At 41.2% G+C, this 26,514-nt stretch overlaps 1 protein-coding gene across 1 annotated transcript; it reads right to left on the bottom strand.

Annotated features, from left to right (window-relative positions):
- Window positions 1-3,919: 3,919 nt before the first annotated feature.
- On the bottom strand, window positions 3,920-25,165 carry DBX2 (developing brain homeobox 2). The gene is made up of 4 exons (XM_072876405.1): window positions 24,829-25,165; window positions 11,823-11,918; window positions 6,988-7,175; window positions 3,920-4,539 (listed from the first exon to the last, which is right to left on the bottom strand). Exons 1-4 carry the CDS (start codon window positions 25,163-25,165, stop codon window positions 4,219-4,221), a joined length of 942 nt encoding a protein of 313 aa, XP_072732506.1. The 3' UTR covers window positions 3,920-4,218.
- Between the last annotated feature and the right edge of the window lie 1,349 nt (window positions 25,166-26,514).

Below are 26,514 nucleotides of genomic sequence, written 5' to 3' on the forward strand. Positions count from 1 at the left end.
CCTTCTAGTTTGTGAAAATCAGTAACAGTCTTGTTGGTAAGAGGCTGCTGAAGCATGTGAATGTACTTAATTTATGTCGGTCTTTTGACTGTGCAACATATATTTGTCAGAGGAGCTGTGTGGCTACAGTGATGGCAACTGGTATTTAAAACCCAGTACCAGTAAATCACAGCAGATAAAACAAATCTGATGTATTACTGCAGCCCAGGAGTGACATTTGACCGTTGTACTATTGTTCTGACACTGACGTTAGTAATGCAGTTTTGTGCCTTAAAGCAGTCCTGTTCTCCTAAGCAGATCGTAACAATTAATTCCTGTTTGGCAAAGAATCAATAAAAACAAGAGAACTTTTAGCAAATTATTTTATACTATAAATCTGTACAACCAAAGTATAAGTGCTGACACAGGTGTGATCAGCACATCCAGCTTTTAGCAATGTTATATGAGGTCCGTGGAGGAGCTAGCTGGCCTCTCATGTTCACAGTCTCACAGTTGTTCACGCACCATAAAACATGACTGTGGCTGTGCCTGATGTAGGCTGGCATAATCTGCAGCATTTGTGATACCTTTTAAAAGACCAACAGCCAGACCTAGAAATGGAAATCAGCACCTTCTTGTGAGGTATCAGAGAAGCTCCTTGGAGTGCCTGACCTTAAGAATAGACTTTCAAGATCCACATTCAGACCCGTCTGGAGGATCTCCAATAGGTGGGATGAGAAAAGCCTCTCCTGTTCCTGAGGCTGCTCGGTTGTGCAGCAAGATCCCTATGTCAGCAGCACGGCCTGGGGGCATGGGAGTCTGCAGCTCAGGTAACAAAGCGAGTACTGAGCCTCGGCCCTTTCTCCCTTTCCCTGTTGTATTCTGTATTACATTAGCATTGATAAGTTGCCAGACTACACAGAGAGGTGCCCAGCGAGTATAAGTATCTGCATTGTTAATGGCCTCTGAAGAGTTTTTTTTTTTAATTGCGGTTTGGAATTTGAGGTACCTGAACTCTGCCCAGCCCCAGGATCCCAACAAATGTCCTTCATAATATTCTACAGCCTGGAACTATAGTGTCAAAATGCCACACATAGGAAATACCTCAGATAGACACCCTACAACCATGCTGCAAGGTCATCCACCAGATCATATATTTGAAGTCAAAGTGATATGTTGCTGGTTTTAACTGTGAGATGCCATGGGTATCTATCATGTCAGTCCATAATAGCAGATGCATTCTATGCCTTACACATCTGCAATGTGCCCGTCACTAAGCACTTCAAACACCTGCTGGGGATCTTGCATATAATTTGTGCTTTGTTCTTTTATAACTAGTGTGCATGTATTATTTGAAGAAAACAAATACTACTTGATCCTTCACGCAGAAAAGACTGGCACTGTAAGTATATAATATTTTTGTATGCATACTGGGTGCTGTTTCTCATTTACCAAGTTTTCACAGTATGGACTGAAGGGAAACTTCTCCTTTAAATAGCTTAAAATGAGAGGAATCAAGGTTGTATGTGTCATGGACCTAAATACATTTTTACTAATTGAATCAGACTATTTTAGGTATAATTCAAAATTCACATGTATACCTTTAGGGTTTTTAAGAAAGCTTGATCAGCATTTTCAAGTAAAGAATGTTTTATCTGGCATATTGAAACTTTATTCTAGCTGTGGAATAAGAATACTGGTAGGAGGTGCTAAGAGATTTGCAGGGCCGTGAAATGGTGTAAGTTTTAATAGGCTACAGTGAAACCAGAACTTGCTCAATTTAAAACACATATAACATTATAACTATGAAAGAAATTCTGCATGAGCCTTGCTTGATCTTTGCCTCAGTGAGACATCCTTCAGACGTATTCTGTTTAGCACATCAGCTCAGAGTTTTAACAGCAGTTCCCATTCAGTGCTTGCAACACCATCAACTGAAAGAATTTCCCAGGGAGCACTCTGAATCCCATCTCCCCTCTCCAGAAGTGTTGCTTCTAACACTGATGCTCGACTGACTTGCAGTAAAAGAATATGAGCAGCTGTGAAGACTCCCTTTCCCTGAAAGGTGAGATGGGAAAACCCCAGTCACCCCCACCATACACTGATTTCCTCCAAAATGGGAAGCACTGATGAATACCCTCACACAGGTACCTCCACTTGATCATTTGATGGTAATTTGGAAATACCTGCATGCCTTTCATTGCGGGCAGACACTAGCAAACTAGAATCTGGGCCACCAACGCTTGCTGGTCCTTCAGGTAGGAGTTAGTCAAACAGGGCAGGACTATGAATTCAACAGGACAATTAGAGAGTAAATTCACCCCCATGTGTACACAATCTGTCCGTCCATCCCTAAAGGTTTTAGGCAGAATATGAGTTGGTTCTGGGATTTCAATTGCAGGATAGGAATAAACTCACATTACTGAATAGCATATAACACATGGCATACTAAATGTGTTCAAATGCCTTCTGAGGGTAGGGCAGCTTATGCTAATGAGGGTTTGTAACTACAGGAAGAGATGACTTCTTAATTTTTCTGTAATTTCTTTTTTCTTTAAGACAAGCATAGGAAATCACATGCAAAGAATGACATATAGTGCAAGACTAGGACTGCACAGCTGACCACTTAGAAGGCAGGACATGCACAAGGCGGGGTACAAAACTCGCCTGATCATGCATAAAGTTTATGATACAAGCTTCATGACTGCAATCTCAAGTTTTTTAGCTGCAAATGTATCTAAACTTCACCTCCCAGATAATACAAAGTAACAAGGGGAATAAGTAGATCATCTACCAAAAGGTAAAATGTTAAGTCACAATTGTATGGCTATTTGAAAGATGTACAATACAGTTCAAAAAGCTTTGGAGCTCAAGGCAAGAATAATTAGAAACATTCATGGCATGCATGATGAGGAAAGCCAGACTAGATTATCATAATAATCTCTTTTGACTATAAAATATATGAATGTGTCAGAAATTAAATAGTCACTATAAAACTATAAAGTTCTCCAAAAGGTTTTGCCTGTAACATAAAATACCTTTAGTCTTTCTTCTCAACAAATGCATTCATAAATGTATGATAAAGAAAAATAAATTCTGCTCCCGTTTTGAGCTATAAAGCCTTGCAAATAAACAAAAAATGGTACTTAGATTCATAGAGTGATTTCCTTAAAGTGGATGAAGCAAGCAAATAATTTTAAGTAAAGCAGTTTTAATAATATTATTTCAGGCTACTTGTATTACACAGAATACTGTCCTGTCTTTGATACAGACATATGCTAATGTGTACTTATTGGCACCAGTTTAAATAGGAATAAGTCAGGAATAAGGCTACTATGGTATGCCATCTCTGTAAGTACTTCTCTAAGATGGCTGTAGTGGCAGTTTTTCCAGTTATAGTTCTGTTGCTTAGTGCATTTGGGCTACAATTCTGCATATCACAATTACAGTTTTGAAATACAGAAGAGATTACAAGAGATTGCACTAACAGTCTGACAAAAGCCACTGAAGTTCAGAGTTAAGAATGCTGGAAGGTTCATCCACAGGAGAAAAGACAGGAGTTAGTGAATTGTGTTTCCCAGTACACATTCAAATCGAAGTGATTTAAACACAGAGTATTTTATAGGGTCGGTTTGCTGTCTTTTACTATTGCATACTTTACTAGGGTTATCAGCTGACCTGTGACCATGCTATTTAAAACTCACTGAATACTGATATAGGTGAGGACAGATGGAGAAAATATACTAAAAATACTTAGTTTGTCTAATATGAATCTATTGTGTCATTTAATGAATTTCAAAAAGAACCCAAAGCAACTTACTATCTTGAGGGAAACAGAGTTATTCTTATCTCGTGCACAAAAGAAATTAATTGGTCTGACGGCAATGAGAGATGAAAGTGATTCTCTGTCAGTGTGTTTTTAATGAATATCGTATACAGCGCAGATGTATAAATCAGAGCACAACTTCAGCTTCGTGCTCTTCACTTCATTTTACTTACCATCAGTTCCTATTTCACTTTTAAGGTCAGTACAAGACTGGAAAAGACATAAGAAAAGACTGAATATTGAAGAATACTTCTTAAATCATTAGTTGTTTGTCATTTTAATGGTGTTAGACTTTAGCAAATTTATGAGGCATAAACTAGTTAGCTTTACAGTGTCCAAATATTGTTAGTCTTAGAAGACTGCTCATTCAAAGCCTGTACTCTCCACTCAATTTACAAACTGCCCCTGTTTCCTTAGGCTGATGATGTAACTGCCTTATTTGCAGTGTCTTGGTCAGGATAAAAATACAGTGGGTTCTGCGATGAATTTGCTCTTGGAGGTGGTTGTGTACTAGTCAGTCTTTCAGAATTTCCTGGAGAATTCTCCCTCCACCTTGGACTTGCCTGGTCCTGAGACACTTCCCACACAGATGGGCATGGGGAGGTAAAATTCATGGTGGATCGTGAGAGGTAGTTCTCCTGAAGACCTTCTTCTTGGAGGCACCTGTTTGAAAGCACTTCTTTTTCTTTGGAGTTTCGCCATTTCATCCTTCGATTCTGAAACCAAATTTTCACCTGTTTGCAAGTTAATGAGAGTTTATTATCATTCTTTTCTTTAAACAACTTTGCCCTAACGGGGTTTTTTTTCTTTCCATCCCCTTAGTTTCATGTTCCTTCCTTATTCATTGTTATAATAGATCCAGTGAAGCTGACTGATTGATGTTATCTGAGGATTTTCCCATCACTATTTACTACAGCTGGGCCAAATACTGTCCCTGACTTTCACCACCTCAAACAGGTGATTATTTGTCTTAGACTGGAAAAAGGACAGGCCAGTGGCTAGGGATAGAGCAATTTCCTATAGCAACATCCTTCTAGATAGAAAAGGATTCTCAGAGTAAATTAGCATCGTCATTAACAAAACTAAGTGATATTACTGGCGATGTGAAGCCTTCTATTTAAAAGAGGCTCTAAGAACTATGACTGTCCCATTCACAAGCATAGCTAAAAACAGCTTGGCCATATAGCTTCAAAATGTGTGTTATGACATATGACACAGTAGTGAGGATTTAAAGACATTTTGTCTGCTTGACTACAGTTTTCTAGGAGTTGCCTAGAATCCATGTGCTTTTGAGATAAAATCCATTTTTCAAAAACTTCGAGTTGCAAAGCTTGATCACGAGCGTTCAAAGGCATTTATGAAATGCTGGGAAAAGCTTGGGGAAATAAACATCTAGGAACTGGTTTTACATAAAGAGAAGAAATGGGGGGGAATCAATCAAATTATTCATATTGTGTTCTATTTTCCCTTAAATATTTGCATTTAGTTTTAGTATTCAGATACTTGATATGAAGACAAAGGGGCTATGCTTTCAAAGATTTGAGAATCATTGCCTGAGATGGCAGGTACTGTTCCTCCAGCACAACTGGTCAGAAAATTGAAGAAGTAACCTTCATAGCAACTGCTCTTCCTTTCATGAGGAAAAAAAAATAAAAAAAGACATAGATATCATCTGGTCTATCATTATCATGAAATTATTTTCCTGTAGTGGTAGTTGTTATCTATGTGTCATTCCATTATTTTTTACTCCCCCAGGGTCTCTTGAATATCAAGAACACAGAAGAAAAACTCAGAGAAATAACTGTAATATTAGGAATTTGACTACATATTGGGAAATTTTTAGGCAGTGCAGTGGTGAGTGCAATTGCACATTTTCATTGAAATAGTTTATCCTGCAGAGATTACAGCTCTGTTCATCACACTGAGAAGCACCACACTGTGCTCCTTTTTTTGTTTATAGTTGCAGTGCTTGCAGTAGAGTCAGAGTCATTCAGGTTGCAAGGAACCACTACAGACCACAAGATCTAACCTCCCACGCAAAGTGGAGCCAACTGTGAAGTTGGATCAAATTGTTGAAGGTCTTGTCAAGTTCTGAAAATCTCCAAGATAAAGATGATGAGAGCTCCCATCACCATTCCCAGGCTTTTCTGCCCCCCCAGACAGCTTCTGCCATACATGTCTTAAGCACTTTCACTCCTGCTGCATGCAAACAAATAAAATTGTACTGTCACTCTCTCACTGTCTTTCAGCTGTACTCTAGAGAGCTGCGTCTACTTCAGCACCTTCAGAATCCCACCTGCCAGCGGCTACCATGTTCATTTTCTGCTGTTACATGCCCTCACAAACATATTTTCCAGTTTCTTTCAGGTTTTGCACTCTTCAAGACAGGCACTTTTCCTTTGTTTTTAGCTGCAGCTAGGTCAGGGCCCTGAGATTCCAGATTGGGCTACTGCCACTCCGCACCACTATTAACATACTCATTCAGTTAGAACAGCTCACTGGAGGTATTAGATGCTCAGCTAAACTCTAAAGTCCTGCAGTAGGCCAACTCAGACTCATGTGAAAAATCCCATGAAATGTGAACTGGTAGGTAAAGTGGGAGCATTTTAGAAGGTCACCCTGCAAAATTTTTCCTTCTGGAGCTTCTCTCAGCTCCAAGGATCTCTTTCCTTGTGCAGCTAAATTTGTTTCTGTAGGGATGGTTGCCTGTCTCTCAGGGCAGAATGGTTTCAGAGCAGTGCTGTTGATTGCATTGTCACTAGCTGTTCACGTGCAAGTGCAAAGGGTGCTCAGAAGAATGCAGGAGGGCTCTATGCTCTGCTGTTTTCTGCCTGGATCACCGCCTATCATGCAGTGGCATGGAGCATAGTTCCCTACCCCAAAGCTCCTGAGGGGGCTCTGTCAGACAGCAAAATGGGAGTTGGAAATGAAATGCACAAGTCATGTTTTTCCCGCGTTGTTTGGAAATGGAGCGATCAACTTTTGAATGTACACCTTCAGGAAATAAACTAGGAACCTGTTCAAGCACTCCTTGGTTAAAACCACCATTGATTTACTGAGGTCTTTGCTCAGTGAGGGAGCTCAGGGCTGCCCCTGTGCTGCTCAATTTTCCTCCTTCAAAGCCATTTTAAAGATTTTTCCTCAAAAAGACAGAAAGCCACAGATGTCCTGTCATTCCTTACCTGAGACTCCTTTAGACCCAGGTTAATGGCCAGTTTCTTCCTGTCTGTTTTACTGATATACTTCTGCTTCTGAAACATTTTCTCCAAAGCTTTCCTCTGGTCTTCAGAAAAGACAGCTCTTCTTAATATACCTCTCCGGGCTTTGGAGTTGGACTCCTGGGTCAGAAGAGGCAGGACACTTTCCTCTCCTAGTGGAAATGGATGAGAGTTTCACATAATATCTAACACATATCAGAGAAATATTAAGTGCTGTTCATTACAATGCTAGCAGACTACTGTCCCACTTTTGATTTGTTGGTGTTATAAGTGTGTCGTAATGCTTCAGTCATGTTCATTAAGGACTAAATCCTCACTTGGATCTAGAGGTGTTGTCAGTGGTCAAAAGTCTCCCCTTGACATGGTAAAAAGTAAATCAGATGAGTTCATAGAGGAACATTAACACAGGGCCCATGCTACTGTAAAATTCAAATATACTCAGGGAGAAACTTTTCCACTTTCCTTTGCACGTTATCACCACTGAGTAAACTGCAGTAAGTCTTCCTAGAAGTTTATTTTCTCCTTGTGTGAAATGTAGAACCAGATAAAAGTGGTCTGTAATACTGACTCAAAAAAACTAAATAGGCTTTCTTCAGTTTTGTTTACTAACAAAAGGCTTTCAGAGTGAACTATTTCTCAGAAAATCCCTGGCCATTCACTTATTCATTCTGGAAAACAGAGCCATTTCTTTATTACAGGATTTGGGGAGTACTTGAACTTACTCCTTTCGGTGTGGTTTCTAATCCTTTGACATCTCATAGCAAGTCCTGGGAGGACAGTTTTCAATTAATCCAATCACATCCCCTTAGAGGGATGCCTAGAGGGAACCCTACCCTGGAAAACAGCCTCAAAGTTGGGGGAAAGAGCCACAGTGGAGAAGTGTTCACATTGTCCCTTCATTGGCCTCACAAAGAGCACAGAAAACCCAAATCCAGATAAATCTCTTGCCTTCCTCACACCCAATAAAGCCTAAAGCCACAGTGCTTTCCCATGCTCCCTCTCCCCTAGAAGTATGTGGTGTATGGGGAGCAGTCCCTGGTGAGGCTTGGTACACCTCCAGCACTCCCGGCTTCCCCAGATGCTTGCCCAGGGAGCAGTACCAGAGGCCAGTTGAATAGCACCTGTCACCAAGCGTTCGGTGTGATAATTGCACGGGGCAGTTGCAAGCAGGCCAGGAAAAAGCTGCCCTTTGATTCAGAAACCTGTGACATGCCTATATAGCCACTGACACCTATGATCTTTCTGTGAGAGGGCAACCACAAAGATAACTTTGGTGTGTACTGCATGCAAGTTAGACTCTACAGGTGGAGGCTGTCCTCCTGTTGTCCACCTTCCCACGTACGTGGGCCAAGACTGCCATCCCAGTTTATAGTTACAGCAGCTGCAAAGGTGTGCTGCTCTTTGATTTCTGTCGAGGATCATTTTCATATCGAAGCCAATGGCAAAATTCCCATGTAAAGCAGATTTTCTAAAAGACTACACATTCCTTCATTAAAAAGTCTATCTATTCTAGACAGCTGTAGCGGGGGGGGGGAGTAAATACATTTGTTCAATAGATATAATGCTCCTGAAAATACTAATTAAATCCAGATGCAGCTTTCACAAACTGTTCCTTGGGGCTACACCACAAAACACCCAGAGAGAAGAAAACAAACATATACCGAGGATATTGTAGAACTGCATATGTATAATGATGAGAAACTAAAGTGTGTATATACGTGTCTTGCAAAGTTGCCTAAATACTTTTGTGGTGCATGCGTGACTGGTTTGATACTACATACATTACCCCTGTATCCTGCCTCCAGCTGTGACCAGTAGAGGAAGAATATCAGAAGCTGAGCAAGTGTACAATGATCCTTCCCTAAAATACACTGCCACTGTCAAACATTACTGATTTAGGGACCATTGCATTCTGCTAGACATGCCTTTCTTGAATTTTTCTACACTTTAAGAACCCATCTTTATATTTGTACCCCATAACAGCCTGTGGCAAGAAGTAATTATTATGATTTAAAATGTTACCGTATAAATAAGTCTAAATTTATACAGATGTATTTCAATTTTCAAAATTATATCTGAGACCAGATACAAAAAATCATAACCTACTGGTTACTATCCTGATATTTATGACACAGTGAGACACAGTCAGACTTCATCCAAACCAAAATAAACTATCTGCAGAACAAAAGTCCAAATGCCACAATGGATGTTTCTGCAAAGGGCAAGCCAGGTTCATATTTCTCTGAGGAGTGCATAGCCCCCTCACGACTCCCACCCTGAACTCCCATCCTGCCCACGAAGCTGGGGGCAAACACTGGCCCTTCTTCCTCAGTCATGTTTTCTCTCCTTCTTGCTCAAATTTGGTCAATTTAGGTACCTTTTTCCAGGTAGCCTCTGAGCAGTTTCTGATGAATCATCAGCCATTCTCAAGTTTACTGGAAGGTATAGTCTGATAGCAGAAGAGCTGATACGTCCTCTCATCCCCACCGTCGGGCAAGAGACACCAGTGAGGGAAGAGGCGTAATAGGGCTGGTCCTTGCCTCCTGGTCTCCATTCCACAATGGAGTTGTCAGCCAAAGACAGAGGATGCCAGATTATGTGACCCCTTAAAATCTGTCCTGCCTGGCCGGTTGTTAACAGTCAATCAGCAAAGAAACAACCTCCTGCCGGAGCCCAGAGGCACCAATTAATTCCCGTACAGGCAGTATGTAGGGTACAGCTTAACACCTGTATTAGACTAACTTAATAGTGAAGACTCTACACACTCTAAGGCACAATAGGTGACTGATTTTAAAAGATTAACTAAACAAAATTTAATGATAAGCAGAATGCTCATAAGCATTACCGAAGAGACACTGAGTCAAAAAATTTGAAACTCATGTTCAGGATAATGAATACTCACCCCCAATTGACTAGCCTAGAGAATTTTTTTAAGAATACCCCATATTCCAAAGTGCATTCCAACTGTTCACACAAAACCCAAATTTCAGTTTGTGGGTTAAAGGATTTTTCAGTACATCGGGATAGGCAGTCGTTCGTACATTACAAGAATTCTACCAAAATGAAGTAAGTGAGTTTGCAGCCTGTTACTCTGAATGTGCATGAAAAGGTTTAGTGCTCTGCTGACATAAATGTGAATCTGTTACCAACTATTTCCTATGTTGCTGGTTTGATTTTTGTTTTGCTTTGGTTTTTGTTTTTTTTTTTTGTTTTTTTTTTTTTTAAGTCTTTCCTTTGTATCCTAATATATAGTGATAAATGTCCTCTTAATCTGTGGAACAATCTTCATTTGCCTTCATGGCAGAGACCACCTTGAAGGAGCAAGTAAAAGCTTTAGTCATGGTTTCCATTTTTTCATTTAAATTCAATACATTCTAGTTAAATGGACAATTAATAGGTCACTTCCAAAATAGTAGTGTATCAGTCCTGGTTAATAAACAATCCCCACAGTTGATAATGGGCCTATGTATTCAGCAAGTCCCTGTATACACTCAGCTCATCCACTAAATCCCTTTTCAGGTAGACAGGGTTATATGGGAAGATGAGCTAGAATGAGTCTATAAAAGTCAGTTTCATTCACTGCTTTATTTTTCAGTCAAGTGCTTTAAATGGTGTCCAGAAAATCTCTTGGAATGTGAGACAGGAGAAAAGACTGGCACATAGAGTATTGCTTTATGGCCATACAAAAGGGCAACTGACCCTTGCCCAGGCCTTTTCAATGTGAAATGGTTCCTAAAGTTCATCTGCACAGTGAAAAATTGTGGTGAGGTCGCGTGTGGATGAGTAAAGTGAAAGTGGTGATTGGTCATGGTGCTGTCAGCCATTGTGGGAGAGCCGGGGCCATGTAAAACGCTCTGTGGGAAAGTGTCAGCCCCCTAAAGAGGTGCTCAGAAACTTGCAGCTCATTAAACTGCCAGCATTTGCTGCCTCACTTGTCAAGAATCATTCAACTTAGCAACTGCCCTTCTGAAACATTCATAAAACGCATGCATGTAGTCAGGAAGGGATTGAATGCAACTATGATAAAAAAGTATATGCTAGAGCATGCATAAGCTCCAATTTTCATTTGGATTTGCAAGGCGATTTGTACTTTTTCTCCGTTTTGAAGGACTAGGAAATGCCTCTTCTGTTTGCATTCCTGAGCCATAAACACATAAAATCATGAATATCCATTCTTACACTATGGCACACAAACTTCACAATCAAGGTTAAATTCACATTTGGGTTAAATAGAAGTGTGTGCCAGGTCTTAATCCTGAACATATAGTGTATACTGGCCAAAATTCTCTTCAACTTACTTCTTCAGTTTTTTACATTATAATTAAAAAAGAAAAATAAATTAAACATGTGCATGCATTTGACTGCTACGAAATGAATGACTTTTATTTAAATAATGCTAGGGCTTCCTGAATCATAATTTATCCCTAACAGACATTAAAATGCAGCATCCATTTTAAGATCTTTCAGCTCTTTTCTTTTCCTATTTGCAAATGTTTATTGAGACAGATTTTTAAAAGAGTTACTGATTTTAAAGAATCTTTTCTAGCAAACTGAAAACAAGGAGCTTTCCTAGGTTAGCTCTGTCTGGCTATCTCAATGCCGTTAGAAACCTCTCACAATTGCTCAGTGTACTTAAGTTTGATAAATCTTTGGAAACCCTCTGAATAGGATTGCTGTGATTTTACTAAGGAATTAGCTGCTGCCATTGCATCACCAATTAGTTTTCCAGAACACATTAAATCCTGCTGCTTTGGTTTACAGAATAACTCAAGCATTACTGATGAAGCATAAAAACTTACTTGGAAAAGCAGTGGGGGATGCAGGGTGCTGACAGGACCCACCGCAGCATGCTGAGTAGAATGGTGGGGCTCGGAGAAAAAAGTGTTTGGAAAGAGCTGCAAAGAAAGCATAGATCTAATTGATTATCCATTGAGCTTAGGTGATATTCATAACAACAGCCCTCCAAAAAGTCAGTGTGTAAAGTCCTGCCCCACAAGTTCTTTTTCCTTTTTTCAAGATGGTGATATTTTTAAGGCAAACAATGATAAAACAAGTAATTGCTCTTTAATTTAGCAAGGTTATTTTACATGCGTAGCTTCAATATAATATGCAAAACTCTCACTTTATTATCATAAGAATGAAACTCTGCAGATTTGAAATTTACTTCTGTAATTGCTATAATTACGGGGTTTTCCCTAAATATCAGGATTGAACAAGTTGTTGAAATAATGTATTGTTGAAATAATGAGTATAATGCATCTGAAAAAGTTATTTTAGATAACTCTAGTAAGCATGATATCCTAGAAAAACAGAATCTAAAAGTGAATCCTACCTCTTCTGCTTGTACTTCAATTCTGTTATTAGTACTCAAACCAGTAAGGACTTCAAAAAACAAGAAACCTTTACGAATAAATTCTATAAAATGCAGTAAGACGATCCAGCTGAGCTCTACAGGTACAAACTACAGGGCATGATTCTGCTATCCTGACGGTAAACTTATTCTTGCTGGGAAAGCGCTCTAAATTTAAATAAACCACTTGTTGAAGAAGTTTCTGCCTAATACAATAAAAAAATTGCAAAATCATCCCACAGAATTAGGTAACATTTGGTAAAATTTCTGTAGAATTTTTTGAACCAGCGAATCAAAAGTCTCTGTTATGTCTAAAAAGTGCTTCCAAATCTTAGAAAGGTCTTCATTATCTAATAATCCCTTAATTTTTTTCTATAAAGCTCATGGGCTTTTCCATTAATCTTAATTACCTTTTAATTTCTGCTCGTACTAATCCACTATGAAACTTGGAATATTTTTTTCTTTTGAAAATAGATACATCATGCTTACTAGAACTGTACGCTTGTAAAATGTGATCAGCATCAAAACACTTATGTCACTTCCCTCTTTTGGTTTAGGTAGAAAATAAACAGCTCTATACCCTGTACTGTAGTTTGTCCGTATCTTTAGAAATAACCTGATTAAATAAAAAAAAAGTAACTGCACACTTAGATAAAAAAATTAAGAAATCAATAATCAGGAAGAAAGATAGATAAATAGATAAATGTATCTAAGCCATGTTGTTAAGCCTTTAAAAGGCTTTTCAACTGGAATTAAAACCAAAGATCACTCAAAATTAGGTTCCCAAGTACATTTTAGGGCATCATAATAAGTTTTCTGACCATCAAATCTGTTGATCTGCCAAAGAAACAAACTATTGTTGTAGAAGCCTAACTCTAAACATTTTTACAATATTTACCTCTATTTTTTTCTGAATTCATACAAGTTTAGGTGAAAAATTCTTCAACTGTAATTACAGTTGAATGAGCATTTTACAGATAAGCGTTTTATTACTACAGCTTTTCATCAACACTTTGCTGTTTCTAATGAAATATAAGTATACTCCAAGAGGAACTAATTGCCTATATTTGAGGTGTGTGCTTGCAAAACATTTACAAAAAGCAATGGTTTACATCAGGAATTAGTATTCTAAAGCTTCTCTTCCACACAAGACCATCAAATGTGGAACTGTCCCCTAAGGAGCTTAAAAGAGTCAAGAACATGCAGCCAAATATTACCTAACTTACATGTCCAAGGGGCTTCAATGCAACTGGTGGGGTGTATAAGTTGGAAAGGATTTGACAAACTGAAGAAGCGCAAGAGATGGAGAAGGTAAAGACCTGCCACATAATCTCAGCCATCCTCCTGAACATGAGAACTTGTTCTTGACAATATCTTTTATTTGCTGCTAATGTTTTATCTGCTGCAGTTCCTGAACTCCCAGGTGAAGAGCTTTTCCTCCCTTCCTTGGGAGCCACATTCCTCATGTCATTATTAAGTTTCCCTTACAGTCAGGGAACTGTAAAGTAAAACTTCCCACTTCCAAAAATAAAACTTAGTATACAGAAGGTGCCACACTCAATTCCTTTGCTTCCTTTTCACACGTTTCAAATATTTCTTGGCTGCCATAATGCCCTATTCCCTTTAATAATTGCTCCAGCACCTTATTCATGCCATACAATTATTGTCAGATATGTTGGCCTGTCCTTGATATTCCCTGTTATGGTTTCTTAACTCTCTCCAGTTCCTTGCCCTTTTTTGATAATGTGGTGCTCATAATGATATGTGATACAGCCAGGAGATATCTGGGTAAATCAGAATTGAATAAGCTATTGCTTCAGGTAGATAGCATGCTCCTGCAAATAGAGGAGGAACAGGAAAGGATAGGTTTTCTCCATTCTCTAAATCTCTCAACATGCAAGCTGCAAGCATAAAGGTCAGGAGATGGATCAGGGTCAAAACTTGAGACATTTTGCTTAGGGAAACTCCAAACAAGCCACATATTTCCATAGATGTTGCTGGCAATGATTTAATGCACTAGCACAGCACCATGATGCAAACAGTAGAGATCTTGGCACTAATTCTGCTCAAGTCGATGGAAATCATGCTTCTGGCTTTCTTGGGCATTTTACTTAATTCCCTCAACCAACTGCTGTCTTTTCTGCCTGCATGGCACATATCCCTTTAAGGCAGAACATTTGCTTAAGAAATAAGATGCACGTGATATCCTCATATAACTCTGAACTAAGTGGTTCCTGAGACCATTTCGCAGGACTGATTTACTCTAGATCCTGTGGAATAAACAATGGCATTATGTCTCCCTAAGCCTATAGCCAACGTGTACATCTAGCTTATAAACTTCTTTAATGTGCTCCAACTACACTGATGCACAAGTGAATTCTACATTACGTATATCAAACCACATCCCCAGGTCACGTCTACTGAAGCCGTTGCACTCAAACCAATGTGTAGCAGTTACACAGAGTTACATCAGTAAAAAAATCTGGCATAATACAGGGAAACTCAACTCTACCTTGGGAGCTCTATGTAGAGAAAAATGTTAATGCTTCAACCTAACACATTCAAACATATTTTTTATCTTTGATAGAAACAACAGAGAATATTCATCACATTAAATGGCTTCCACAGTCTGCGTGAAACTGCGTTAACAGAATGAAAATTGCTCAGCGAAAAATTATATATTTAATGTATATGTATTTCAGAATTATACTGTGATTGTACCTGTAGGAATGACACAATACCTATCAGTGCTGAGGACAATATACAGAAAGCATTGCCTATGCTTTTATTTTCTGTGCACATATATCATGGCCACTAGACCAGTATTTGTTGGTCAAGTGATCTGAAGCAAACGTTTTTTGTTCACGTAAGGCTGAAAATTGCTGAAATGTCAGAATATTAGTTCTGTATTCATTGGCCAGAATGAAATACACAGTAACCAAAAGGTAGCTGTTGCTTCCAGCCATGTAGAGTACACATTAACCAGGGGCCAAATTCTAATAACTCATATTCAAGATACTTAATTCTTTTTCTGCTTTGCATTCCCATTTCATAAAATGGAGACTGTGTTGAACTAAGCGTTTCACAAGAGTCAGACTTTACAGGTTTAGCTTCACAGATACATGAAAATTAAATATCAGAGTATGGTATAAGTGCCTTTTGGCACTCCAAAAATTGTACTATATGCTTTAAAAGAAAATTTATTAGGTCATAAATATAAAAGGATGAAATATCTAAAATTAAATAAATAATTTATTTTTATTTTTTCACAAAAGATAAATTCTTTTGACACTGTTGCTGCATGCAAAATTTTAGTGATAATGCACATTTACATTCAGCTTTGCGAATAAAAAGCATTTTACAAACAGACAATAAAATTATACTAAACATGCAAATGGACCTCAAGTTCATCTAGTGCTAAAACTCAGAGATTAGTTCAGATATTGATATTTTAAAATATACTGCCAGCTCTGAAGATATTCTAAACTCAAAAGCCCTCCCCATACTAAAAGGTCATGCTGACAGTGGGACCAGAAGTTTTCCTTCCAACTATCCACCATTTTGAGAGTAAGGTTCCTAAGTACAACTCAGTTCAAATGGATATGTAATTTTAAAATGGATTATTATTAAAGACACTGTTTGCTTTTCCTAATCCTAGTGTTGTGAAATGACTCGGGAAATAGTGCAGACCATTAGCCATCAGGAAAGGGGGAAGGGGTGAAGGAAAAAGGGCTACTGAGGAAAAGTGAACTGATGGTAAACTTCTGGTGTTACCCATACAGGCCTCCTTCACTGCACATGCTGTTAGTTTGTTGGGGTTTTTTTAAGCTAACTGATAAAAATGTGGTATAAACCTGTGCATAGAGCTGAAACACCTCCAAAGAATGATTCAGAAAGCTGCCTAGAGCCAGCTAACATGAAACAGTAAGCACAGGAACAGACAGACCTCAAGCTGCATGAACACTTTAATTCTCCAAGTATCGCTAAGCCCACATGAACTGCTTTCCACAGCGATGCCCAGGCTCCAGCCCTGGCAGGCAAATTAAAAATATTATGAGTAAAATGATCCCATTTCATCTGAGAACCTTGGATGGTTTGTGCCCATGAAGTGGGCACAAGTAAACTGCAATTTCCTACCTACATCCATTCTTGGCAACGATTAAAGCAGGCTTTTGCAAAGCTGCAGGAAAGTTTCATGTCATGAAGAGCTCCCTGCAAATAGTCCAGCAGTGGCTCTGCCAGGTTAGTGGTCCAGCTGAGCCACATGGCACCATTTCTGCTCCTGAACCACAAGCCCTGGGCCTTACAATGAACCATGGCTCTGTCCCCAGCAGTTACTGTGTTTAGAGTGCAATGTTCCAGCAGCAGTTGTGCACCCCCAAAGCATTTCAGCCAGCTGAAGGGGAGCCCTGGCCATGAGAAGGAAGCAACAGCCGCTGCCATATGCCGCCAAAGGCAGCCACCACCACATGGACCCCGCAAAACTTACTGCAAGAGCCTGTGGTACAGCATCCCTCAGAGCTGGCTTTCCTGCACTCCCAAAGTCACTGTCTATTCCCTTCCCATTCATTCCTGTAAAACACAACTGCATGAATGCTCAAAGGAAGCCAAGCCAAAAGGGCAGACCAGAGCAGCATACACAGATCAGTTTTAAAATATTGGCAAATGTTCATAGAAAGGGTTTTGAAGTTCTAAATATATATTTTTAAACCCTACACAAAAGGTAGATGTGAGAAGTGGGCTTATGTTGGGTCTTGGTGGGGCTTTCAAAAATTAGCAGAGTAATCACACCAAAAAGGGCTTGAAATGTGCTAACAGTATGATCATCGTTTCCTTACATCTATAGCAATGTAGTGGCTGACAGACTCATGCTGCGGATTAGCTGAGATCATGTGAATCACTGTCAATTTTCAGAGGCATCATTCACATGCCTTATTATTAGGGCATGATTTGCTGTACACGTATGATTGGTTTTTCTCTGTTTGAGAAAACACAGGTGCCTCAGGCTGGTGACAATGCATGGTCAGATTTCACCTCTGTGACAACTCAAAGCAACAACCAAACCCTACACCATTTGCCAAAGACTCCACGGGTCTCCTGGTGTCAGCAGTAAAGGTGGCTTCCACCCTCTCTGCACCTTGTACACAGCCTTGCTATTGAGAAGAAAGATGGGGATCTGGAAAGCTCTGGATTTACCAGCTTTGTCTCCGGCTTTGTCCAGCTTTGTCCTTCTCCTGAAGGAGATGCCCATGCGCTAGTGTGCCCCAGCACTTTCGGCTTACCAGTTCTTGTCAAAAGGTGTGTTACTGTCACTGCTCTGTCTAAAAGTTCAGTGTGTCATCTAGGCTCCTTGTCCGGGTCTCCTGTACAGTCAATGAGAAGAGATAAGTAGCTCTATATAATGATTCATCACCTTAAAATAGATGTCTTAAGAAGATAAGTTGTGTCATCCTCTGGAGGCATCTTTCTGTATTGACTATGAATTAGACAAGGTATTTAGACAACTAGATTAGACAAGACACCTATTTTTTATTAAACAGCTGAATTACTATGACATTGTTCTTATCCTTCATAGGTAACATCAAAAGAATAAAATCCTCTGTACAGCCTTAAAGACTGTGTAAAAAATTATAAAATTCAGCCATAAAGGCACTAAAGTTATTTTCTTTGATTTTAAACATACTACAATTTGTGTAGAAATAATTTCCTCAAGCAAGGCAAAATTAGAGTCATATACTGCAAGAGGACAATTCACTGTTTTTTCATTGTTGCAGCCCTAATTAGAAACCTTACCATAGGCCAAAATGCACCATTTATTGCAGTGGTATGCACTGATTAGCTAAAATTTCCTGCCTGGACCAATCTTTACTAGTTGCAGTATTGCCAGCTCCAACCAGACAAAAGTCTCAAGATCATTGTTAGAATGAAAAAATAACAAACGGTGGAATCTTATTTTATTTTTTTTTTTAAACAAATGCGGTTTTTAGGTTTTTTACATTTGTACAAGGAAATACTTTTTCAAGTTGAAATCTGAGATATTCACATAGTCACAAGATTCCAGGGGTGGGGACTTTAAGAACACCAAATTGTCCAAGATGCATGCAGAAGAGGTAAAATCCTCAACTTACATACAAAACGCCTTAACAGAATTCTGTGGTATAACTTCAGAAAAAGGCAGCCTCTCAAGGGAAACTTTCATGAGCTTTTCAGCACAAAGTGAAGGCCACATCCTCCAACATTGTGACTCACCTCAAAGAAACACAGCCCAAGTTACTGAAAATATTTAGGTGCCTAACTTTATAAGGATCAGGGTCTACATATCTGACATTTGAAACAGCCTCCTACTGTTTTATATACCTGCACTTGTTTTCATTTTGAAAAAATTACCTTCCCAATTCTGCTATGGGTCATGACTGACCACAAAAGTACCATTTAGAAAAATTAGAGTAAGAGTTATTTTGCAGAGCATTATACAAGAATGCATAACACCTTCAGTGGGCAATGGAGGCAGAGAACTTGCCTTCCAAAATTCAGGGGAATTTGTTAATGCAAAAGAAAAAAAAAAATCACAGTACAATTAAACCTGAAATCTGCACCCAAGTAGAGAACTTGCCTGATAAGATTAATCCTTATCACATTCATGTGTCTTCTAAAAACATGAAGAATACACTACAAGATTTCAGAAGAGCAGCTCATTCTGCAATATAAAATACATTTCACATAAGTTAATTCACTAACTGAAGGCATGATTGATTCCACGGTTTCCCCTCAGTGAACTGCTTTTCTACAAACCCCCACCACTGGTCTTCCTAGTGCAGCTCTGTGATCTTCTGGCAGTGCTTAAACCTTACTAAGGACCAAACTTGGGATCCTCTTCCTTTCTCAAAGACAGCACAGCAAGAGTTGCCAGAGGCAAGAGCACTGCCCAGCCAATGCTCATATGCCCTGCTGAGCCCAGACTACCAGACTGGTGGCAGGGTTGGAGTGTAGCTGGCACTAGTCTGGCTCTGGCAACCTTACGATGCGAACAAAGATTTGTCCTTTAAAAGCCATTTTGCAGCCACTCTTTTAAGGTATGCTGGGCACCCCAAACCAATTCTATTAAATGGCTCACAAAGTTAACTGGAAGCAGGAAAAGATGCTGCACACAGTCTGTGATTTTTAATACTTACAGGAACTTCTCTGTCTCCAAAGACAAACTTTTAAAACAATGACAGTGTCTCGGTGCTTCTGGTAATCAGGGCATATGAAAAGATGCCAAATAAATCTCCCCACCGTAAAGAAACTTTCTATCCCCAGAAAACACCAACAAAACAGGAAAATCCTGAGACTTGTTAGTCAACTTGTTGCCTGAGGGAGGGTAGCACTTTCCAGAAGCCAGCACTTTCCAGAGGCTAGCGCAAGCCTAGAGAGAGACGAGATAAAACACTCAGCTCTTTCCTGCCTTTTATTTTACTGAAAGTTAGTGTTACATGTCGCTTGAGGACACACTCTGGCTGCCAGTTGGTTTGAAATCAATAATTAATAAGCATTTATTCACTAAGAGGGGGTCCAAAATGAAGGAAAAAAATCACTTAATTTCAGTAATGCAAGTATCTCCTGGTTGTCATAAACACAAGAGATTTCACTAAAAATGGGCAATAAGGTATATTGATTAAAATAAGAATGTTGCAGGAGAGAATTGCTGTCATCACCTGAGGGGGAAAAAAACTGGCACTGGTCCAAAGAGTTAGCCTGCAGAGGAAGGCTTGGTTCTATTTCCCTGCAATGCTACTGTTTTTCTGTATTACCTTAGGCAAGTCACCTCATTTCTTTCTGCTCCAGCTCCTCCTCTACACAGTAGAAATCCTTCCTATCTCACTGGCACATTGTGATGATAAATGCACTAAAATGTAAAGTACTCAAATGTCACAGAAAGAAAAGTTACATCTATATCACAGAATGGATGTTTATTAGAATTCTAAGTCCAATTTATATTTATGATATAACACAAAAGAAAGCAATTAGAACAAATATACGTACTGTACTTTATTCTGCTCTATTGTATTCTGATGCTTTAGGCAAAAACCCATAAGCTCAATTTTTCAGCAAGTTTTGCAATGGAAGTATCTCGCTTATATTTATTTGTTTCATTGCACTTTTCAGTTTCCTTTCCCTGTTAATCTATCAAAATGCCAAGATTAAAGCAGAAAGCCAGATTCTTGCCACGTATGACCATACTCATGGTCATACCACTAATGATCATATTCAGGCTGTAAAGCACTTACTGTCATCCTCCTCCAGGGCAAATTACTTGAGAGGAGCAGAGATTTTCAGAAAATAATTTAAGGTAGCAGAGTAACTTTGCATTTCTCAAGGAGGTCACTCTGACCTAGTGTCAGCCAATACTTCTGGAAACCAAGTCATGAGGGAAGATGTGGAGTGGACCTCTTTAAAGCACCTGTGCTACAACAGACTGCATCTCAGCATGCTTCGGATTATTTTCCTATGTCAGAAAACACTGAGGAAAACTGTCAAGTCTTCTAATTTATCCAGAAGATAATGATAGGACTGGAGTACAAGGAGAGGGACCAAATCCCAGATTAGCAAGCAGAAATTGAGGACTTCCTCCACACTTAAGAGTCTATTAGTTTGCTCAGAACTTTTATTTGGAGCCTCCCTCATCCTTTAAGAGGCAGTGCAAGTATAAGCTGCATAGCTGTAACATGTTTCACTGGGAAACGCTGCTTTACAACAGTGCATTTTTAATAGTTTTCAGCCAGGAAGAACAGAGTCTGGGCATCCAGTGTTTAAAAAGCAGAACCAGATTCTGCACTGCTTTACCTAGTCAGGGCTACAAATGCACACTGTATGCAAAGTTCTCACAAAGCAGAAAACAGCATTACGCATTTACTTTATCAAGGCAAAAGGTCTCAAAAGAGAAGAATCAGGCCCACAGGTTAGGAGAAATTCAGTTCAGCTAGACAGAAACACAGTGCTCACCATGCCCGCTGGAGCCAGTGAGCCCAGTTCAGTGTTTCATCACCAGCACTGGGGCTTCAGAGCAAGATGCCAGAAAGCCTGCAGGAATCCCAAGCTGGTATAAACCAGCATACCATTGCAGAAGGCAAGTGAGTTTATCATCTAGCAATAATGCTCCTTCTGCTTTTCCTTCTTAAGTTTTATGTAATATGCTGCTTGTTCATGCAGTTGTACTCTTAAGTCAAAATAAACTAACTTAATTTTAAAAACCTATGACTTGATTACATTTAATTTTTAAAAATCAGTGTAATGATGGAAAGTGATGATTTTAATCTTTAACAGACAACATAAATATATTTATTTCAAGCCCGCCCATTAAATGATGTATCTTACGGTGTGATACTTTGAGAGTACTTTTTCAGTCTTTCATTTAGGATAATTTTGGAGGAGAACCCAAAATACATATGCAGATAAGCACTTTAAATGGTCAAGCTAAATCCTTTGAAACCTGTAAATTACAGGAATGGAAACTTGCTGACAAAACTCTGCTGCTGAGGAGTTACAAAGGGAAAAGCTACCATGACCAGATGTCACAGATCAAGAGTGCCATCTCACTCGGTCTCCTTTGCAGCCATGGATAAGAGTTTTCCAGTTTACAGAAAGAATACAGGATTTTCATTCTTTAGCACTTTTATGGAGTGTTAAAAGGTACCCTAAAACAGAGTGCTTTCTTCATGTCTTTCCTTGATAGGTGCTGTGGATACATGTTGGGTTTGGAACTATAAAAAGGTTCAGCTTGTTCAATTCAGTCCCTGGTGTGATTTTTATATTCCTTCCTTTCTGAGAACTTTTGGTGACCTCACCAGAATTTGGGACTACATAAGCAATACAGATTACTGATTCAAAAAAACCTGATATTTTTCAATTCTCTTTTCTATAGCATTTTTTTTTTATTTCCAAAATCCTGGATTATGCCAAGCTAGTTTTTTAGAGCGCTTTTAGTCCCTGCATGATCTATAAAGCACTTGCTAGTTCAGAAAGATTAAAAAAACATTTTGCTTTATCATGTTCAATAGTCTTATTAAAGACTTAGACCAAGATTTTCCAAAATGCCATGTGATTTGAGGGGTCCAAAGAGGAAAGAGTTTATTCCTCCAAAAACTCACAAAAATAGTGAATACTCACAAAAATCTGTAAATTAAAAAAACCTACCTAGTACAAATTCCTTAGTTCAAACTCCTTCATTAGTCCCTGAAGGCTAAAATACTTATTCTGATAAAACACTCTTTTGCCCTATCCCTGCATAAGCAACAAACACAGCCTGACCACCCCAGCCTTACTCACAAATGCAAGTGTCCAGTCTGAACAGTTCCCCCAGCGTATGCCTACACTAGAGCAGAGACTCCTCAGAAACCACAAAATCTGGCTCAGCAGGACAGTTCCAATCTAATTTACATTTATGAAAGTTCAGACACATAAGAGCCCTCATCACTTTAAGACATGTAAGTCAGATCAGAATCAATAGATCCCTGTTAGAATATATACATCTGTGTTATACATCTACATTCGCAGGAGACTTTTTTTCTGAGTGCATAATGTATGAGGAAACCTAGTATTTCTCACTGCTTAAATGTAAGAGCTGGGTGCTTTTGCCCAAAGCTCCCTCTGAAATCCCTGGGAGCTGTGGGATCAGAAGAAACGTAAGATCGGACTCCAAATCACTAGGCAGACCTGCAACAGTTTGCTAAGTTCACGGGTACCACTGTAGGCCGATCAAAGAAAGAACTAATTCTGGAAGCAAGCATTTGAAAAACTCGGCATTCAGGAACCTCTGTAATACTTAGAAAAAGTTTACCTATAGCAATGAGTGCTGGGGCATCTGCTATCTCCCCTTTTACATGTGCTCTGTACACATAAATGTAGCATTTTCTCTAGAGCTTTTTTTTGGGGGGGAAGAATATGCACATAATTCCAGAAAGATGATACTTATCCTGTTTCCTGGCCTGGCCTATAGTTAGTTAAAATAAACATGTTTAAATAACTGATATGCTTAAGATAACACTTACGGCAGCTGAGGTCTGGAATATTCAGCAATGTTAACGTACACTTCTTTGACTCTCTCCTGCCTACCTTTAAAGTACATCATGCTAAAGAATCAAAACCTGTTGGATTTTCCAGAACAGTTTGCAGGATTTAACTGAAGTAAAATCATGCTTGAAAAGAAAACAACTGTTATTAATTCTGGTTCTAAAACGAGCCTTTTGGCTTCATACCTTAAAGCCTTACTTCAATAAATATGATTCTGTTTGTCTTATTTTAATTTTAAGTACATTTAAAACTGCATGATCATATAGAAAAACTCTGAAGACAGCACACGAGGCTGAAATAAATTGATATATTATAACAGAAAGGCAAAATACAATATACACGGTCAGTCTAATACCAACTTTTATGAATTAACTTTGAATTCAACTTCAAACAGTTCCATGACTGACAAAATGCGCATTCCTAAAAATGCTTTAAAACGCCATTCATGTCCAGACAAAATATATTTATATGAAAATCGGCACATTCAAGGAACAAAACCTGTTTTGTAGAACTATATGTTTCCAATTCAATGATACAGCTTACTACGGGCCTGTTCCATAGGAAGTCGCAGCCACCCCCCGCGACAGCAGCACCGCGGGCAGGCCGGCTCGCCGGAGAACGGGTCGAACCGGCACAAGGCACACAGCGCGCAGCACCCACCAAAGCGCTAGCTTTTACTTCAACACCGGACCGAAAGGCTAATTACAGACCTCTTACACAGCTTTCAAGATTTTGTTGCGCCCCTGGTTTTGTCAAAACTTCCAGAAAATTGCCTGCTTTGCTTGAAATAATTTTCCTTTCGGTAGGAAGAGCCTGGTCCCTCACCCCTTGCTGTCCCCCAGGGACGGGGCACCTGGGGGTGGGGGGGGGGCAGCTGCCTCCGGCCTCCCGAGCTATCGCTACCGAGGGGGTCGGGACCGTTCGTCTTTCTCCCAAAACTAGGAATTTCAGACCTTCCCGGAGCGCCTGTTCGCGGTGACGCTCTTTTCCTATCCCTTCAGGCTGTGAAGAACTAGTAGACCTGAAACAACTGCGATTAAGGGCAGCGGAAAGCACTCGTCGCTACCAGCACAAGGCTTTGCCGCACTCACTACACCCACAGGTGCGCCGGCCCGCGCAGTTTAAAGCCGCCGTCCGGCTGCTCTCACGACGGCCCCACGCCCGCGCCTCGGGGTCCCGTCGCCAGCGGCAGGGCGAGACCCTCCGCCGGAGCCCCGCCGGCAGCCCGGCACGGCACCCAGCGGCGCATGGCGTCCCTCTGCCGCCGGGCTCGTCGGAGCGGCTGGCAGGAGGGGAGCGGCCGCGTCTCTCCCTGCCGCCGTGCGGAGACGCGGGTCCGAGCCTTCGCGAAGCCCCTTCCGTCCCGTCTCCCCGGCGGCGGGACGCGGGAAGGGGCCGGCGCTCACCTGTGGCTGTCGGCGGGAAGACGCCGCCTCTCTCCGCCGCCGGGGCCCGCGCTGGCAGGCGGCCGCTGTCCGCTGCGGAGGGGTTAAGCACTTGAAAAGCCCATCTTGTCGGGTAGGGACCCCCTGAGGGGCTGATTTGTTCCGCCGCGGGGCACAGCTTGAGAGGGACGGGACTGGCGGGGAGGGGACGGAGCTGGGCAGGGCTCGGCGGCGCCCCGGCCCGCAGCAAGTTCTCGATGAGGAAACTTTTGCCCAGGTTGCCGAAGCCCGGCGCCGTCGGCAGGTTGAGGAGAGCCGAGGAGCCCACCAGGTCCCAGTACAGGGCGCTGGGCAGCATAGCGAGGGCTTTTACCCCCCCTCGTCCCGCCCGGCCCGGCCCAGCCTAGCCCGGCCGCCGCGGCCCCTCACTGGGCTGGGACGGGGCGCCGGGCTATGGGGCCGGGCGGGCTTGCGGGGCGCCTCCCCGAGGGCTGAGGGGAACGGAGCGGAGCGCTCGGCGGGGCTCTCCGTGGAGACGCGGCGCGCTTCTTCGCCGGGCTGGAAGGTGTGTCCAAGCGCATTCATTATGTCAGCCGGGGACGGGGAGTGATGGACGCGGCCAACAATGCCGCCTTGCTCGGCAGCCCCCCGGGGGAAGGGGGGTAGGGCGGGGAGCTCAGCGGCCCTGGCCGCGTCCTGGCGCGGGGGTGGCTGCCCCGCGTTACCCGCCCGCTCCCGGGCCCGCCGCCATGTCGGGAGGCCGGGGGCGCCCCCTCAGGGGCGCCCCCGGCCTCCCGACATGGCGGCGGGCCCGCGCTTCCCGCTGCGGGGCTGCACCTGTGGGGAGGGGAAGGGAAAGACCTCCGGCCTCCGTCCCGCCGGGGAGGTGGCTCCGGTGCTGGCCGCGGCGAGATCATGTCGACCTAATGATCCCATGAGGTAATGGGAATATAGTCATTAGCTCACTCCCTCTGGGCATTTTTATCTGGCCTTTTTTTTTTAGTTACCCCCAACACACACACATGCTAGGTTTTCAACATTTGTCTCAATAAATCTAAGATCAGCACGGTGCTGTTAATCATGTTTTCGTCGAGATGTGGGATGATGCTTTCTGTTGGCATAAACATCCTTTGGCAGGGGTGGCTTTGTCCGTTTCTACTTCCTTGCGTGTATTCTTACTTATTTTCTTACAAACCATGTAATGTGGCAAAGATGTCTCATTTTCCAGTTCAAATACACACGCAGAAAGTTAAAATTGTATGCCATTCCCAAAGACCTGAAAGCATCTCACTGTTTTGCAGAGAAATCCTTTTATTTCAAAGCAGCTGTTCACCAGTCTCATCTCGGGGATATTCCCTGCAAAATCTTCTGGAGCAGGTGTGTCCCTTATTTTTGTATAGCAGTAGGGGCATAACCCCTTGGACATCAGGGTAGTTCATAGCTAAAAGCAGCTGGAGAAGTGGAATCATCTGTGTCCTCAGACAGCAGATGGGAAGGATGGCTTAATTGCTGCGGGACTAAGTAATACCCTTGGGAGATGTGAATTAAGCACTTGGATGTCCCAAGCTTTCCTTCACGTCCTTGGGTAGATTGGCCCTGCCAGAGTTTGGGCACTTAGTCCGTTGGCACCAAGATGTTGTTACCTGTGGTGAACAGGAACCTAAGGGTTGCTAAGGATGCTTCACGTCAGGGGCCCATGTAGTCTCA

The sequence above is a fragment of the Ciconia boyciana genome, chromosome 1 (assembly GCF_034638445.1).
Source record: "Ciconia boyciana chromosome 1, ASM3463844v1, whole genome shotgun sequence".
Lineage (NCBI taxonomy): Eukaryota > Metazoa > Chordata > Aves > Ciconiiformes > Ciconiidae > Ciconia > Ciconia boyciana.